The sequence below is a fragment of the Rhinolophus sinicus genome, linkage group LG09, assembly GCF_036562045.2.
Source record: "Rhinolophus sinicus isolate RSC01 linkage group LG09, ASM3656204v1, whole genome shotgun sequence".
Classification (NCBI taxonomy): Eukaryota; Metazoa; Chordata; class Mammalia; order Chiroptera; family Rhinolophidae; genus Rhinolophus; species Rhinolophus sinicus.
Genome location: NC_133758.1, coordinates 6,487,750 through 6,507,745, shown reverse-complemented (window position 1 = coordinate 6,507,745; position 19,996 = coordinate 6,487,750). Strand labels below are relative to the sequence as shown.

General features: G+C 36.0%; 1 protein-coding gene and 1 long non-coding RNA gene across 3 annotated transcripts in view; one reads left to right on the top strand and one right to left on the bottom strand.

Moving 5' to 3' along the window:
• The window catches only part of LOC141573127 (uncharacterized), a 339,255-nt gene that overhangs the window by 119,524 nt on the left and 199,735 nt on the right, over nt 1-19,996 (bottom strand). The window lies entirely within an intron of this gene.
• CCDC102B (coiled-coil domain containing 102B) overlaps nt 1-19,996 on the top strand; it is a 199,622-nt gene that overhangs the window by 84,275 nt on the left and 95,351 nt on the right. For both annotated transcript variants that reach the window (XM_019729363.2, XM_019729362.2), the window contains exon 6: nt 1,084-1,293. In XM_019729363.2, coding sequence (XP_019584922.2) covers nt 1,084-1,293 — 210 coding nt within the window. The remainder of the gene's footprint in view (nt 1-1,083; nt 1,294-19,996) is intronic.

Below are 19,996 nucleotides of genomic sequence, written 5' to 3'. Positions count from 1 at the left end.
TATCACCACAAGCTTCCTAATCTGAGTCGTGGATTTAGATACGAAGGGCTTTCTATCAATTGAATTCATTTCACTTCTCACAAATCTTGTAAGATTGGAAAATAAATTGTCCACACTGCACAGATGAAGTTACCTGCCAGAGCTTCATAAGAATAATTGATGAAGTCAGAAGTAGAACTCAGGGCTCAGGATTAAAATTCAGAACAAAAAAGGCAGAGGTGCGCAAACGTTTTCTGAAAGGGCCTGGGTAGGAAATATTTTCCCCTTTACTGGCCCTATGGCCTCTGTCCCCACAGCTCAACTCTCCATCACAGTGTGAAAGCAGCCAGAAGTAACATGTAAACAAATGAGCATGGCTGTGTTCCAATACAACATTACCTGTGAAGCTGAAATTTTTAATTTAAATAATGTTAATGTGTCAGAAATAATATTCTTTTGACCTTTTTTCAGCTATTAGAAAAAGGACACCATTACTATGGAACATACTAAAATAGGGGGGCCAGATTTGGCTCTCTGGCCATGGTTTGCCAACCTCTATTCGCTGAAAATCAATTTGGCCACTCACTCATGTGACTTTGATTATGTTTTATAGTATGTGAACCACAGAATTTATAATATTTTATTACAGTCACTTGTCTTTAATCGCAGTGATTTGCATAGTGCCTGGAAGTTGAGGTATAGGAAATAAATCAATGAATAGTGAAAGAATACCTGGGCTATACCCATCCAATCAAAATCACCCGTGGAATGATTTTGTGCTTTCTCAACTGATAAATGTTCATCAGTTGAGTGAAGATTGTTGGCAAAATAGCATCAGTTTTTCACTGAACATATTTGACAAATATAGTCCATATGGGTACTGAGATAGTCAAATGAACCAAGAGGAACAGTGTATTAATGCAGGTCATGGCCTGGTCGTAGGACACTTGTGTTTCTCTCAGCTTTTCAGACAAATAGTTTTCTTTTCAGTAAGTGTGAAAATGGACATACCCGTGAACCTTGCTTAGTGGAGAACTCTGCTGTGTGCCTGGCCTTTTAGCAATTATAAATGCTATATGCTGCTTCTTTGTCTTTTCTGTTTAGCTAGAGAAACTGCAGGCTGAAAATACATCAGAACGGGACAAGAAAGAAATACTTGAAACAGAAAAACAAGGATTGGAGAGAGAAAATAGAAGGCTAAAGGTCCAGGTGAAAGAAATGGAAGAGCTCCTCAAGAGGAAAGATAGATTAAGTGCAAGCTCTCAAGGTCCTGATTTCAAGACATCACAAATTGAACTGCAGGAAAAAAACAAGGTATGGGTGCCCGTCGGAGGCAAATGTTTTCCCGGTAGAGTCCCTTCCTAGTGTGTGGGAGGATACTGTTTTAATTTGTACAGACCTCCAAATCTGAATACTTCCTTTCACTCTGATGACTTGCTCTTTTTCTTATTGTAACACAAAATAATGTTCATGTATGGGAAAACAGAGTATGACAAATTTCATAAGATAATGTTAGAATAAAACAAATCTGACAATTTCAAGATTTTCCATAAGAAAAACAAAATGCAATGAGGGATGGACCTTTGTGTTTTTGGTTTCCTGTTACAGCTTTGTCTCAGTGTTGTCCAAATAATTGATCTTATTTTAAATGAGTGTATTTCTCCATTCGTTGGAGTGACCTTACAATTGCATGTGTCGATGGCAGTGGTAAGTACTATGGTATCTGCGTAAACATTTAGATTCAGCTGAAGTACACTCTACTTTGGCTCCTTTTTAGTTTCAGGAAATTATTTTTGAGTCAAATGAATGCAAATAGGTTTTAATAGGCTGTGACATAAATGTTAAAACTAGAATCAAATTCAAATTTGACTTCAGGAAACTTGGGTCATTTGGAATTGTTTTATCCTAAAGCCAATAGACATAGTTACTGTTCCCGCTGGGATTTTTTTGATAAGTAGTTTGTAGATTTTTAAAAATATTCTCTTAGTGGAAGTTGTAATTTATGTGTTCTAGTGTCAGTATGCTGCAAAACATGTACATCTTGTTTCTATTTATTACCTTAATGAACCTATAGTGTTTTAATGCACAATTATGTGTTTTCACTCAATGCCTTTAACAGTGAGTTAATAGTGAGTCTGATAAGTTCATATTTTTGAGCTATATAAGTAGTTCATACTCATATGAACTCTAAACACTAAATGTCCAGAAAAATTGAAATCCATCTCACTTTTCCTTATTTTTTGTGATTCTAGGGATTTATTGCAAATGCAAGATAAAATTGCAATAGTGTTTCATGACTTGGCAATACAGATACCTAAAATTGAATGGCATAGTCATAATTTACTATTACATGGATTCATAAACCATCCATAGTACTGTATTTGATTCTGACACACACAAACACACACATACACGATAAATATACAGAGAACTTTTTACAGATTTCTTCTTGTGAAACCACAGAATTATTTCAATTAAGAAACAAAGTTTTGATCATCAAAAGATCTGTTTCCCTGTGATTCACTCAGCCAGAGCAAGCACTTACTTATGTTATACTCCGTGTCAGTCACTGCCCTAAATGCTGGCCTTGTGAAGACTGGTGAGTCATCGGTCCTGCCCACCGTGTGCTTAGAGCCCACATAGGAAGATACACATGTAAATTATCATCAATAATACATTGTGATGATTGCTAAGAATAAAGTAGAATGGGAACACAGATGAAGAAGTAATTTATTCTATTTCCTTTTTATGCCTTTCTAGTTGTATCAAAATGTCATGACAGCAAAGTATGTCAGTTAGGAAATCTGAGGGCTAATTGGGGCCTGTCTGGAGCTGGCATTTGTGCCAATTGGCATGTCCTGTCAACAGGGTACATGGAACTCACAGCTGGGCTCTTTGGAACCAATGTTGTTCTTCAGCCTAGAATAGACAGAACTTGGACACTGGGAAGATTCTGGAATGTCTGGCAAAATCAATGGGCATGCACATCAGTCAGAAGACTATTCTTTAAGTGTTTATCTTTTTGGTGGCATTAAGAATTCAGACTCACTACACGAATCAAAATAATCTCTTATCACGGAGTAGCTGCAGGTCAAAATCCTTGTGCCCTAGACATCCCCACAGAAGGTCAAGATGTCAAGATTCACATTTTAAATTGCACTATGAATTGAAAGGCAGAGATTCCCTTTTTAAAGTGAAAAGTTCCTAGGGAAAGTCGTCAGTGTTCTGTTGGGTTAAGCCCCGTGAACTCGTCAACATGCACCTCATGAAATGCTCTGGAAGCTTGTTTTCTTAAATCATTCTGGCAACTGAATCCCTTCATTCAGGTCACATAATGGGTCATTTTCAGAAAATTATTGTGACAGAGTGGTAATTGATGTGTCTCAGGAAAATGATGAATTAATCTGAAAGTGGAAAGGCCATCAAAGCCAATTCCTAATGAATTTGTTTTACTGTCAGTAAATGACATTATATTTAATTTGTTTAGAACTTTGTCTTCAAATATATTTTATTTCCATTCAGTGATTTAGCAGGCAAACCTATGATTTTATTAAGTTTTCCCCACTCATTATGTTTCTTCCAAATCCTTTTTCACTCATAAAATTATTACATAAGAATAAAAATTAATTATATCTATTATTTTACTGTTATAAAGTAGCAATAATTTAAATATAAAATAATATGGGATCATTTCATGTTTTTCTTTTACTTTTTTTACATATTTTGTTATGATGTATACTAGAAATTTTAATTTTCAATATACCTATTAGTAAAAATTTATATTACTATGGAGACTTTCAGCTATATGGAAAATTAAACCTTTTTGTATGTACAATATGTTATATTTAGTTTATAAAAATGAAAATAATTGATTTTGAAGAATATTTTGTTTGTAGCAAAATAGTAGGCTAGATGTCTTTGGAATTGATAATTTAGTTTCTTAATAAAATTTAGAAACACATCCATGGTTTTGTATGCATTTAAACAGAAGTGAATGGGATTGTATGGGTTGAGCAGAACAGTATTCTTTTGCTTAAGAATTTCTGAAGTTAGCAGACCCACTCTTAAGTATCATTTATTAATGTCATAAGGAAGGTATTTACTTAAAGTTCCTCACTAGGTAGAAATAAATCAATATACTGCAAAATTGGGTGGTATTTACTCTAATATAATATGATTGCTGTCACCCACTCTGCGATACACACACACATGCACGTGCTTGCATGCACACATACAGCGAACAGATTTTTACAAATTTTATTCTAAACTAAGAGTTTTCTTTTTCTTCTTGTATTGCGATTCCCCACTGGAGCAAAGGTATGCAGATATGATTTTGTATATATGAACCATTATTTCTAGGGGTAAATATTGCTGGGTGGGGTTTCACTTCCTTTTACTAAAACACCAAATGCTGTCATGTCTTGTTAAATTAAAATTATGAATATTAACTCTCAGGCCCTACTACAGTGTTTGGCACATCTTCATAAATGTATGCTAAATGAATACATAAATGTATGTATTTATGCTTCCATTTTCATTATTTAAATTTCATTGTATATTTTGATTTAGCTTTAATTTTGATACTCTCCTTTTTTTTCCATCACGAGGCAAATGTTAGAGGGTACCAAAGTCTATGAGGTTATTAGAGGCTTATATTACCCTTTAATATCTCATTCCTGTATATCAGATAAATGATACTTGATCCCATAGCCAATTAAAATGAAGATGCAAATTTTGACACTTTATGTCACTTACCTTTTACATAATTAGAACTTTATGGAATTTTATAATATAAATTGTCATTCAGATATGAAATTATATTATTTTATGTTTGATATAACTAGCATCCTACTAATAATCCACTATATTATTATAAAATGATTGGCAGTTCACATATCTGTTATCAGTTGATTTATATTAGCTTGATTAAAGCAGCGATAAAAATAATATTTAGTTTCTCATTTAAAATGACAAAAGGCTGTGGTTATAATATTTCTTTAAAATAACTAAAATTCAAATTGAAAATGGTACTGTAAGATTAGTGACAAACTCAGCTAACTTTAATAGATCTGAGACAGTCACTATGGATTTTTCATCCATTCATGCACTGATGCATCTTGGGTGGTTTCCATCTTTTGGCTCTTTTGAATAGTGCTATTGTGAACAGGCATGAACATATATTTATTTGAGTACCCATTTTCCAGTATTATAAATTATAAAATTTTCTGGGTCATATGGTAGTTCTATGTTTAACTTTTGGAGGGACCAACACAATTTTTTCCACATTGCCTGGACCATTACATTCCCAACACAATGTATCAGAGTTCCTATTGCTCCATATCCTCAGCAACACTTGTCCTTTTCTGGTTTTGTGTTTTTTTAAAATTATACCTATCCTAATGGGTGTGAATTCGTATCTTATTGTGATTCCCATTTGCATTTCCTTCATATCTGATGATGATGATAGCACTTTCGATGCGCTGTTGGCCACTTATATATCTTCTTCGGAGAAATATCTATTCAAACCCTGTGCTTATTTGTAATAGGGTTGTTTGCCTTTTTGCTGTTGAGTTGTAAGAGTTATTTTTATATTCTGGGTACTAAACCCTTATCAGATATATGATTTGCATACGTATTCCGCCATTCTTTAGATTGTCTTTTCACTTTCTTGATAATGTCGTCTGATGCACACAGTTTTAATCTATCCTTTCTTTTGTTGCTTGTGATTTTAAGGTTTCATTTCTAAGAATCCATTGGTAAATCCAAGGTTATGAAGATTCATACTTCTAAGACTTTTATAGTTTTATCTGTTATATTAGGATCATTGATCCATTTTGAGTAAATTTTTGTATATGGTGTAAGATAGGGGTTCAACTTCATTATTTTCCATGTGGATATCCTGTTGCCCCAGCACCGTTTGTTGAAGAGACTATTTTCCCCTATTGAATAGCCTGGGCACCTTTATTGAAAATCAGTTGTTCATAGACTATGGGTTTATTTCTGGACTCTCAATCTATCCCATTTGTTGCCACATTTACCACTATGCCAGTGTCACATTGTCTTGATTAATAACTTTGTAGTAAGTTTTGAAATCAGGAAACGTGAATTCTCCAACTTCTTGTTCTTTTTCAATATAATTTTGGATATTCAGCGCCATTGAAACTTCATATGAATTTGGCCATCAACTTTTTCATTTCTGCACAAATTGCCACAGGGATTTTTATAGAGACTATATTGAATTTGTAGATAAGTTTTGGGAGTACTGAGAGCTGAATGCTTGTGTCCCTCCAAAATTCATGTATTGAAACCTCATCCCTAATGTGATGGTGATTAAAGATGAGATCTTTGGGAGGTGGTTAGGTCTAAAGTGGAGCCCTCATGTATGGAACCAGTGCCGTTATAAAAGAGGCTGCAGAGAGCATGCCACATTTTTATTTAAAGAAAGTGGTAACTGCTAAATGTATGATTCCACTCATATTTAACAGGAAAATGGGACCAGAGATTAGAGAATGGAAGAACGAAATTTATCCTGGGTCCATGGTCAATCTTTGAACGATCTTAGCCAAGTAATACTCCTTGTGCTTTAGTTTCCTAATTTTTCAAAGAAGAGCTTGGAATAAGTAGCCAAGAACCTTCCAGGATCCAAATTCCATGAACCTATTACATTTTCCAAAACATAGCTACTAGGTTTAAATAAAGACATAAATTGTGTCCATGAGGACAATGCAATATTTCTTTAGAATTTGTTTATTTTCACTAAAATAGCTGTTGCCTCCTGATACAGCTTAGTGTACTCTTTCCACATGCTGAATTTATTTCCTTTTAATTCACACAGTTAAATTTAATATGGTTGTTGACATAATTGAGAGATTTTTTCATTTCATATTTTTCTGCTACTGGCCATCACTTTCTGTTTCCCTATCATTTTGTTATACTTAATTTAATGGAGTTTAAATCCCCACAGCATTTGGCAGCCTTTCTAATTCTCTGTAAATTCTAGGAAAACAAAGGAGAGGAAGCATCAATACATCAGTAACTAACAAGAATCATCTCTTTGCTTTTAACCAACTTTGATTTAATTTTCTATTACAGCGTTCCTTTTTTTTTCTTTTGTGAGGGTGGTTCTATTTTAGTGCAAATGATTAGGAAGTCAATCAAGAAAGAATAATTACAAATCACATTCATATTTCACATTCAGTTTCTTTTCTATTATTCTGAAAGGAGTTTATTCCATGTATGTTCTGTAGAATTTACATGGTGAAGAGAAGGAATTTAAAAATAAATTAGATGTTCTTATCTCCCAGAGCAGTGTTTCTTAAAGTTGGAAAATGGTTCTATCTCTACCTTAAAATAAAAATTCTGAATTAGTAGGCATGTAACTTGGGAACTAGGAATGCATATATTTTAAAATAAGTAGCTAGGTGAATTTTATGTGTACTAAAATTTGCAAAATCACAAGTCAATACCATTGTTCCCTAAATACGTTGTTATACCCTTTGCAATAACTGTAAATGACTTCAGGTTATTTCTGGTTTGGCTTTATTGAAGTGTGTGTGTGTGTGTTTATATATGTTTGTACATGTGTATCTTCAGGGAGAACATTGATTAGGATAAATATCTTTTGTTAATTGTAATTTCATATTAATTATTTTCAAGGGTGTTTCATACACTTCATAGTAAATTTGAATAAATATCACAAATGAGATTTGTTTTCCGATTTACTACACTGATGTTTGAAAATCTGGTTCTCTTTGTGCTGGGGGCAGGTTGGTGGCTGTGTTCGTGGCATGTCTTTGACATTGTAGGAAAGAGCAGTGACAGGTGAGAGGTCTGCTATGCCGAGGTTGGACAGGTGTGGAGGAGCTGCTAGTAACATACGGAGCAATAATTAGCCGTCTCGGTCTGCATTACTAGAATAATTTTACCTTAATACAGTTAAAACTAATTATCCTACCTTACGCCAGATAGAATTAATCTAGTTTCTCTCAAAGAAACTATTTGGCACAATTTGGGCTTATGTAGATGGAGTGTTTTTTTGTGTGTGTTTTTTACCCATATTAATGAGCATCTCATAATTAATACTATGTCCTTTGGCTGGATGTACCATATAGGAAAATAAAAGAAAGATAATTTGGATTTACTAATTTTTAAACCCAATGTGCTATTCTCTCCAGATAATTCTCTGAGTTTTAAAGTTTTCTAGTCTTTATATTTGTATGAGTCACTGCTTATTAGCCTAACTTTTACCATATGAGAAATACCTCTTTCCTTCTTATTAGATTTGTCTTACCCACTTTTTGCTTTCTAGCGTGTAATACATTTAAAGAAAAAAATCAATTTCAGTCAGTTTTTAGTTTTAATAGTTGTAAAGGAAGTATAAATTAAGAATTCTTTTCAAAATGATATAAAAGGATTTTCAGAGTTTTTCTGTGATGTAGGCAGGATGAGTTTTCCAATGTTGCAATCCACTGCATTACTTATTTCACAAAAGTTTATAACGCATAATTTACAAAGAACAAAAGAAGACTGTTAAGACCTAATTTTGTACAAGGTGCAAGTTATCTCATCGATTGTAGGGACAAGAAAATTCACTTAAAGTCAGTTGTGTCTACTCTTGTTTGTCTCATACTTTATTCAACAAACACTGAATACCGTGTTTTCAGAGTTTCATTGTAGGTATCAGAAGGTGGATAAATACCAGTAAGGTATGTGATACACGGAGTCAGGCGATTTGGAAGGATTGGGGGACCAGACTACATTGGCTGTACAGGAATGACTCCTAATAGAGGCAGGGAAGGGGTCTAACTAAAGAGTGGGTTCCTTCTGGGAAGGTATCAGGAAGCGCTGGGGGTGGATGCCCCTTTGCTAGCGACTGCCTCCATGCCCATCCCACGTTAGCTACAAGCGGGGGACAAGAAGGTCTTCCCTAGGACGAGGCCTGCTGGCTCCATAACTCCTCATGGCCTCTTTTCCCACCGAAATCAGCTCCAAGTCCAGGCCTCGTTTGAGTGCCTCTCTTTTCCGGCATCTAAATCTTATCTGGAGCTCTAAAGACTCAGGAAAACGTAGCTGGTTAGCATTCCAAGAGGGTAAACTAGGAGGGATCTGGAATGGATGTGGAGATAGCCGAGTTGCTGTGTGTTTCAGACACACCCAGTGTAGATATGGGGCATAAGCCTGGCGAGACACGCAGTGTAAGAGCTGCCCTCATGAAGCCTGCACTCAGATCAAAACACCGACAGTCGATGATGGCAACTCTGCTAAATGCTGCAAATTAGTAGATTCATGTCGTTGCTTCCTCCTGGGAAAGGAAGGTTCAGATTGAGATCAGAAAGATGAAAGTAGAGCGCTACCTGGAAAAGAGCCATCGAAGAGCATCCCACACCAGGTGAGTAAGAACAAGGACTCATTTACCTCCGGTAAGGTTTGTACTACTTGGGGGAAAGCAAGTTTCTTGAAAAGCATGAATTTTCCTTTCTATGAGATCATTTAAATTATCTCAGGACGGGGGAGAGCAGTGGCTCTGGGGCAGAGATACTTGGAAGAAAGCCAAGGTTCTGAGATACTACCATCTGTGTCCACTACCTCACAAGTCCTTGGGTTGGTGACAGAATTCCCAGGAAGGATGTGATGACTGCTGGTGAGACGAGGGAGGAGACATGCTCAGCAAAGGTTCATGTGCTGTGGACATGGTGGGGAAAGCATAAAAAAAGCAGGCATGGCGTCATCTAAAGTAATCTCCTAACTACTCCCCTTGAAGCATCTGGTGGCTATACCAGTGTAGCAAAAGGAATTGTCATGGTGTGACCTTTTCTAGTTGCTTTCTCTTTGGAGCCTGTTGTTCCTCTCTGTCCAAATTATTTACACTGAAATTATACTTGTTTTAAGTACTTGATTCATCGATTCAGATTCTTTTCTGTGTATGCTAATGATACAGCTTAGTCTCTTTAATTAGCAAGTCTGTGTCAAATTATTATTTTGGAAGCTTTCTGTTAGCATCCTCTGTAAAATACTTGTTCATTACTGCTTTACCTAAGAATGGCTATGTTTTGCTCTGTATCTTTCTCTTTGTTTATTCCAAATGTTCTACACTATAATCAGTTATTGTTATTGGGATACAACCTGAAAATAATCTCACTTCAAGTAGAAAATGGGCAGGGTGACACCAGTTATGTAAGAATATGCCCAACCATTTTGTTTGCCACATATGTGCACACAATAGAAATATGCACACACACACACACACACACACATTACATTTTTTTCTTTTTACACACAGACTTGTTGAGCTACATACCAAATATGTGAGATGTGTCTGACAATGTGGTAGGCCAGATCTTGATAAATCTGAGATGAGAAAGAGAGTTAGGAAGTACCTGACTCTCCCCACGTTTTTCTCCTGACTCTCCCCACATTTTCCTTACACACCCAGATGTGGTTGGAGACCTCAATAAAAGTGCAAATCAAAACAGGCTGGATTCACAGGTTTTCAAATGGGAGAGAAAACATCCCTGTGAGAGGAAGCAGGTAGGTCACCTGACTACCCATCCACGTCCCCGAGCCTTGGCCTCTTACTGAGTTCCCACTGCCATCTGCATGCTGGCCCAGGCTAGTCCACAGAAGACACTTCTCAAGCAGCAGAGAAATAAATTATCTTGACCACCCCCCACCCTTTAACTTAACTGAGTTGTAACAACACCTCTCTGATGCCAATGTTTCTCAAGTGTTAGTGAGTTGCTAGTAGCTCCCAGAAGGTTTGTTAAAGCCCTGATTACTGGTCCCCACCCCAGATTTGCTGATTATGGAGGTCTGTGTTGGGGCCTGTCTGATACTGGCATTTCTAACAGGTTCCCATGTGATACGGCTCCTGCTGCTGGTCTGGAGGTCACACAGGATGCTAAGGTGCTCAGAAAGGATGCATGGACAATCAGGAATAAGAAATGTTCCCCCAAATGGCAGTTCTCTTATTCTGCTGTGGATAACCATTCCATTAGGTCTTTCCATCCTATACATGTATAGCCACAGCCTCTCTGACAGAAGTGGGTTATACCCCATTGGTTCCCGACCCCAGCTTCACATTCAAATCACGTGGCAAGAATCAGGAATACTCAGATGCCACACAACAGACAGCTTGATTAAATCAGTCCGGCCTGCTGCAGGGTATCATTATTTTTGATACGCCCCTTTACCCTCCAGGCTCCCTCCCCCAAGCCTCACTCCCCTCCACACCCACTGTTCCCACCCCCACTCCCTGCCCCACCCTCATGCCCATGTGATTGTAATGCGTAGCCAGGGTATAGTACCACTGCAAGCCCAAAAGGGGGGGAAAGCCCAAATTTGCATGCATCCAGCAACTACCCATCTCATTCCTATATCCTGGATGCACTTTCATAGGTCTCCCCCATCCCAACGGCCCAGACAGCCAAGGTTTCACCAAACTGAAGTTCATTTCACCAGTTTCTTCCTTCTCACCGAGCAAGTATCTTCCCCAAATGATGACAATGAATGACTTCAAAATGAGACCCTGCCCTTCTGCTCAGTGCATAGCTAACCTAAGAATATGTAGCCACACAGTTCAGACATAGCAAAAGGCAACAGTTCAGATATAGCAAAAGTAAAACCAATGAATCACCAAAGTAGGAATTACCCTATTTCTCCGAAAATAAGACCTAGCCAGACAATCAGCTCTAATGCATCTTTTGCAGCAAAAATTAATATAATATCCGGTCTTATATTATATTGATATGATATGATATGATATTAAAGACCCGTCTTATATTATAGTAAAATAAACCGTGTCTTATATTAATTTTTGCTCCAAAAGACACATTAGAGCTGATGGTCCTGCTAGGTCTTATTTTCAGGGAAACACGGTGATAAAAGTTTATCGTGCGCACACCAAATGACAGTTCACAAACCAGGAACACTCAAAGCCAACATGGAATGAGGCTCAGGATTATATAGTTACAAAGCAGCTTCTAGAGCAAGGAGGCGGGACCTGTTTATTCTTCACAGTGATTGGCTATATTAGAATTTCCTTAAAGGATAGGACACTAGTGGTTACCTCTTATCCATTTTGGGAAACGGTATAAGTTTTCCTCATGATTTCCAGAGGCATCAGCAAAAAATGAGTCAGGTCAGCTTCGTCTAGCACTGTAAACTGAATTACACTTTGTTTGCATGACTGACTTGGTTTTGTCTGCGTGGAATGTTTGAGCCTCCATTTGTTTTTGATTTTAACAATTACAATGCCACACCCACCAGAATACCCATAAATAGCCTTGGAAGTGAAGTGCAGATGGGTGTGGAAGAGCGTTGATGCAGCAAGTAGCTGTTTTCCTCCTCCCTCTGAACCTCCTCTCAGGTAAGCTTCCTCCAGGTGCTTTTTCCTCCTTTGAGTTGTTTTTTTCCCTTTTATATTGTTGGTAGCATCTCTGTTCTTGTTTGATGAGCATCTATTATGTGTCAGTACTTCCCCAGGCTATTGCATTGAGTATTTCATCTTGTATTTGTAGTATTTACATTTGATTGCTAATTCACAGAAGCAGCAGTGATGTTTATGTAGTGGGGCCAATGTGTGTCTGGAAGATACCTCAGCGCTCCTTAAACATAGCTCCCAATCAGTTGGCATCCCCCTACCTCAAAGCCCACTGATGAGCAGTTAAATCGGGGTGCATCATTACAGGGGACACCTATTCGTTCGAATCGTTCAGTTGTTTGGGGTTGTGTTAGCTACACAAAATCTAGGAGACATTTTTTAAAGACTGGATTAATAATACACCGACATATTACTTCACACATTGCTTTTTATAAACAAATCCTCAGAAATATTCTGATTGATATGACATTTACAAATTAATTTTAGAGTTTTCATTGACAGGCATAATATATTATCAAAATATTATTAAAATTGGATGAAAAATCAGGATGAAAAGAAAGAAAGCCAAGATGGATATATTATGGTTTTTGCTAACATGTGGTAAGAAAGACAGTACAGGAATATTTCATGGTATTTTCTTAAATATTGGCTATAATAATAACTATCAGTGTAGATTAGTTTTACACGTATAAGGGCTAGGAAAGTTTCTAAATCTAACATGGAAAGGTAACTAACAAAAGAATATAAATATATTTAAAGAAAAATTTTAAACTGTTCCATCAAATATGGTTCCATATTTAAAATTATGTGTGCATCTGCTTTTTAAAATGTTTTTTGTTTGTTTGTTTGTTTGTTTCTTTGGACCAGAATTGCTGAATTAGATTATGAGACCAAACATGTATAATTATTTAAAAAACATACATTAGGGCAAAACAGATTTTAAATGTTCTATTTGTTCTTTGATATCTAATATTAAAAAACAGTATAATTTTAAAGGAGATAGGAGCTAAGTTGAAAATAATTATCTTTTAGAACAACTACAATAGACATAATTGTTCAGTTGACTTAAAGATAGTAAATGTCTGAGTGTTATTTCACGTACAAGTCATGAATACCAAAGGTAGTATGAAAATATTTCCATAATGACTATGATTGCCAGCATTTCCATAAATGACTTATTAAATCTCATTATATAATGACTGTCTTTGTGGCACTGCCTTTTTTACATATCTGTTTCAACAGTTAGTGACATGGTAGTTGATGAGCTAGTTGGAGAGAGCTTTTCAGAATGGTAACAGGGGACAGAAGCCAGATTGGGATGGAACAGGAATAGATTGGAGGGAAAGGGGAAAAGAATGAAGAAACTGTTAAAGACTATTTAAAATACTTGACTGGGAAATTTCACAAAATGAGAATAATGATTATATTGGGTAGTGGAGTAATTTTTTTTATTTTTATTAGGGTCGTGAACCTTTTTAACGCTGATGAGTAAGGAGGTAGAGTTTGAAATTATGGCAGAAAAGAGAAACAATAATTCAGGTTTTCTGAATTGGCTGCAATAGGAGGGGGTCACCTCTTCTATTGCAATAAGATGGGAGGAAGACCAGACATGGGGATGCTGGGATCTTTTTCTTTCAACAGTGAAACTGATATATTTCTGGGCAGGTGGATTTTGGGTAGAGGGGAGCAATAGGTTATTGTAGGACAAGAAAGTAGTTGAAATGATGAATCGTGGTTTCTAAGCTCAATAGTAATAAGTGGTGGAGAAATTACAGGGTGAAGGGCTGGAGGTCATGATGAAGTAGCAGGACAGGTGTCTTCAGGTGGTGGTGACGGGAGCAATACAACAGATCAGCTGGAAGATTAGGCATTTGTGCCCAATGAGTTATTTAGGGTTTAAATCAAATATATTTTAAATCATCACAACTAAAGATTAGTAGATATAAAGTTATATATTTTTCACACCTACAAACTCCATGTCCACTTTTTTTGGATTAGAACAGAAGTTTTAAAAATTGGAGCATAAAATAGGGCCCATCAGAGGCCTTTTCTCTCCGAACTTCCACACAGCTGGGTGTCAAAGCTAGTAAAGCCTTCATTTCAACCTTCAGTATCTCACAGAACTAAAAAATTCCGTTTTGAGCAAATGGATGGATAGTCTGTATAAAGAGTTTTCTACCTGAAATGGAACAATTTTATCCTTCTGCTGAGTTTTTCAACAGACTACATTTGCATTGGTTTTACTGGGGACAAAAAATGGCTTTTAGGGCAGTCCCTGCTGGCGGACTCCTGGAAGCTTCAGTTTCCCCCTCTGCAGGGCAGAAACACCGGAAGACCCGAGTCTGTTAAGCATTGAAAACAGTGCAGTGGTTAAGTCAGTGTCTCAACCTAAAGTCTTTTCCATCTTGCTTAACAATTTCTGCAAGTTAACGGGTCCATTTCATCAACTTCATCTGATTTTAAATTCTCAAACACCTCCAGAGTCTCTTAGTATCTGAGAGAATGAGTTTCTAATAATTTGATAAAATTTCCTTAGTCTACCGTTTTTAGACCAAGTAGAGGTGGCTTATATGGAACGTAATTTGGCTATGAAAAGTGAACAAATTGTATGTGTGAGCGTGCAGGTAATATATCTCAAATCACCAAATTGACCCTACTCATATCTTTAATATTATGGCAAAATGTATTGCTATAATCACCACACAGTTGTACAAATCAAAACAGTAATCACACTACCATCTATAGCAGCATTAGATTCTTTGGTGTATGTTTTTCACTTTGTTGTTCTCTCCTTTTTCTTCTGTCATCAGAAGTTTCAAAGAATGGGATTTTGATCATCACGGACCTTGCTGGAAAGGTCTATAGGCAACCATAGGGCAAAGCCGTCTCTAAGGGGCCCAGATACTTTGACTAACAACTAGATAAGTATGTAAGATGTATCAGCCTTTTTTATAGGCTATTCTTTAGAGCAGGTATTCTAAGGATGCTAGTTAAGGCAGAACTTCCTGACTTACTCCCTTACTAATTTGATATACGATAGATCATTAATCGTAAACGTCACAAGGAAGAGAATCCGTGAATGGCACCGTGGCCGAACGGTGATGCATGAGTGAACGAGACACGCGTTCATGTTTGTTACATGTGGCCCTGCAGGTTGGGTTCTGCTGAAGGTTACCTGAACCAGGGCTGAAATGAAGGTTGTGCCACATTCTTCGTGTCATGGGCTCTGTTCCCCCACTCTGTGTCTGCTGGGGAATAACTTGCTAAATCTATGTGAAGGCATCATGGAAGCCACGTGCCATAACTGGCACATTGGGTAAATGGAAGGGTCCAAATGTAGCATCGACAGAGGGATTTCCTTTGAAAATCGCCAGGAATTCGCATTTTGGGTGGATACTGTAATTTTCTACTTTCACAAATGGCTCTTAGGTTAAATGTAGGGATGTTGCATTAGGAAAGCCAGACTAAGAATTAAATATTATTAAGGTGCAATGCCAAGTAATTTATAGGACACACAAGGTACCATAGCAATTGTAGATGCACAGACATTTATTTCAAATGAACAAGTGATTTATTTGAAAAGTTTATCTCATTTCTGCTGCTAGAGAACCCTTCAATTATTCTGATTTTACTTTGTACCACATCTCATTTAGAGGCACGATCAATACATTTAGTGCTTTTTTTTTTACATTTCAATAATTCGGACACCTTGATATGTAAGTAGGTTTTACAATTTTATTTTTTTAAGAGTATCAAGTTTCTTAGTCATAATACAAATTCTTGGTTAGAGATTTTTTTAATGCTTATTTTAATCTGACACCACTTTTGTATAATAGGAAAAAGATTTTTATTCTGCTTCTTTTAATCTAATACCACTACTATATACTTGAAGAAATTGCTTTTATTCAATAAGTCTGGTCCCTTAAGTGACACATGCTATTAAGCTGGTTGTTTTTCACACTCATGAAGCCATAATAGATGAATTGGGAAATCTGCCATCCCTCTCTTCCAATTAAAAAAAAAAGGGCATAAATTGTCATTACTTGACAGAATTTCAACTGAACCTTCAGTTGCTTATATATTTGAAAAATTAAAATGGTTGGAAGGAAACAACAGAAATTTAATTGTTGAAAGTAATAAGAATTTATATTACCTAATTAAATATATCAGAGGGCAATTTATATTCAGGCAGCATTCGTTGTGTTTATATCATACAATTTAAAATTTTAAAATAAGTTATTTTGCATTACATAATTATGTAAAATGTTACATTTTACATTTGAAAACTAATTAATGTAAATGCGAACTTTGAGGGTTCTAACTTTATTTCATTTTGATAAGCTTTTGTATTTTTGTGGAAACATGAAAGTGGACTATTTGGACTGCAGAATATTTTTATTATTATGCTTTATGCTATGTGTACAAAGTAAGAAATATCTGGCCTTTGGATATCCTATAAAATGATGAGTAGTTTTCTAGAGAGACAGCTCCAAGGACAGTGAGATTAATGAGGTTATTTAGTAATTAAGCCCCTCATTACCCCACTCTTATGTCTGTTTTGGAGAGAGGTCTGTGATTGAATGGATACACCAACATCCTAACGACCTTGTGAGTAGACTTTATCTTTTAAAGGGGAATATCATCTGTAAGTCACTAGTGCATTATCTAGGGAATTTTGTTTGTTTTGTTTTGAATAGTAGGGGCTTTACGGTTTGCTCTTGACTTTTGCCAACTATTGGATTCTTTAGCTAAACAGGCAAAACATATGATTAAACTTTCTATAAACACATTTTAAAACATTCATATTTCTTAGGACAGACTAAACTGCTATAACGCATTGGACCCAAAATGTGTAATGAGTCAACATACTGGAATTTATATTGCGCTCCTATCGTCATCTAACTTGGATGCTGAAACCTTGCATTCTGCCATTTCATGATTCTCCTGGGCGTGCATTCTCAACATGGGCCATATCATCCACAGGGGTAAAATAGATTTTTTAAGGGGGCAAGGGTGAAAACAATTTGAGATATTATAATAGTCTGTGGTCCCCCCAAAAAAGGCCACAGTATGTAAACATATATATAGTATATCCAGAGTATTAAAATTTCACGGGGAAGGAAATTAGGGAATAAAATGTCTAAAAAGGCTCCTTAAGGATGGTATTAATGGGCAGGAAGGTTTGAGATATACTGTCTTAGGGCCTTGCGTTTGTGTGTGGCTTCTATCTAGCAGAAGATGATAGCAGAAGGATATGTGTAGAAGCACTTTATGATCAAGCATGGAAGTGTCCTGAAACATTCTCATCCATAACCATTGGCTAAAATGGAGTCACATGACTATAGCTAACTATCAGGGAAACTGGGAAATGTCATCTAGTTGTGTGTCCAGGAACAAGACAAAGGCATTTTGGTGAATAGCTAGTGATCTTTACGTTCCAATTAATATGTGTGTACCTATCACAGAGTGTACATTCAGTGATTGTTTCCTGAACTGTTTGTTGAGCTGATGTATGGACCTGTGTCAGCTCCTTCTAACTCAGATCCCAGCTCTGTAGATCATGTCAGTGGATTTTTGACCAATTATGGAGAATTGTGAGTCCATTTCACGTTTATGGGGTTCTTATTCAGTGTTGGCATTACATAACCTACCAGTATTTCTGTGCATCTAGTCTAGGCTTTTTCTATGTCGCTTCTTTTTGTATGATATTTTGACATTTAAATATGAACTTATATAAAATGGCTCATTACTAATCTATAAACGTCTTAAATTTTTAATTTCTCTTTGAATGATTATTTGTATAGGCATATAAGTCATTTTGAATGAAGAAGCAGTACTTTGCTTTACAATAACCACGTGTCAAATTTTGTATACCACAGTGTAGTTTTGGATTGCTTATTTGGAAAAGATTATAGAGAAAGACACCTGGACAACCTTAAAATGCAATCTTGGAACATACAATTAATTTTATTGTATTCACTGGATTAGTGTTTTGTTTTGTTTTAATTCCACTTAACACAGTCCTCTGGAAAAAACAAATTCTAAAGACTAATGCTATTCTTTTCCAAAAAGGTTTAGTTCAGGATTAGATTTAAGGTAATATGGTTTGGGGAGGAAAAAAATTAACACTATTCTAAGACATCAAAAACCTTTGTTCCAGACCTGCCCTCACTTTGAAACCTATTGGTCAGTAAACCAATCTTTGTCTTATTTCTTCATGAGTAAATAGAGGGCCTTCTTTAAGTGGACTTTATAATCCCTTCCACTTTAGTGACAAATGATACACAATAGTTCCTTTTTGTAAATCTCTTTTCTGCTCTTGAAGGACATACAAGTAAGTTCAATGGCATCTTGAGAACAGACGCTGAGTTTTATTTGTAGAAGTGGTATCTATTTCACTATTTTCAACTGAAAATGTAGTGCACATTCATTTTTTATTGTGTATTCCTGTCCAAAGTATGTTGAGTAATTATGATTTTCTCAACTCCATGTTAAGCACTTTAAAAGTATTATTTTATTTACTCCTCACAAAAATCTCCTGAAGAGATTGTTCTTTTACCATTTCCATTTTTCAAAGGAGAAAATTGAGGTAGAAGGAAGACCCAAAGCTTGCCAGTGAAGAGCTAGGTTTGGATGCAGGATTGGCTGACTCCAGGGGTCAACCCACCATACCTCTGAATGATTACTCCATAACCTGGGCAGAAACATTTAACAAAGGGAGCTCTCATATATCTTCTTGCTTGTTTGTTCACAATTTGAAGTCAAATTTTAAGGAAATGGATTTATTTGTACCTATCATTTCTAATTTTTTCCAAAGTTTCTGGAGAATTCTTAATTTTAGATATAATGTATAATTTTCATTTTCTCCATAAAATATTTCCAGATATCTTAACATTTTAACTGGTAACATTTGACTTTCTTGGGAAAGTAGATAATCTTGATGGGATCTGTAGCCAAATCAACAGGACCTTGATATTGGGGCGGTCCTTCATGAATTTGAAGACTTATGGGCAAAATACTTGATGAGTATGTGTATAATTGTTCATTGTGGAGCTCTAATTCCCTTAGATTGTTCAAGAATATTCTGTAATGAGTTAGTGGAACTGAATATCAGTTTGAAAACTCACTGTTGTATTATACAGTGTCAGGCTTTATTACAATCATAGCAAATTATAGCAGAAGCTCATGTGTTGTGATTCTTACAATATGACAATATAAATATAATTAGGATACTTGTCATTAGCTGAAACTCTTCTAATTCCTTAATTTTGAATTAAAAAAACAACATTACATAACAAGCAGAACAAGTGAAACAAACAAAATTCGTAAGAATGCTATTTCTTACTACCAGTGTATTCTAAAGGAACATTTGACAGCCAGAGAGAGCTATTTATACATTGCAACTAAAATCAGTCTTTTTAAATGAGGCAATGAGTTTTTTCACATGTCACTAGATAAATGTCCTTTCACCTATGTTTAGTTATTACTGATGAAGAATTGTCACCAAAACAGCTGATTTCTGCTGTGCCCACATTCTTCATCAGCAGGAACTGACCAACTATGCAGGCTCTATTCTTAGAGTAGAGAGGTAATTTAACTGAATGTTTTGGTGTAGCGGGAAATAATTTAGGAGATGCT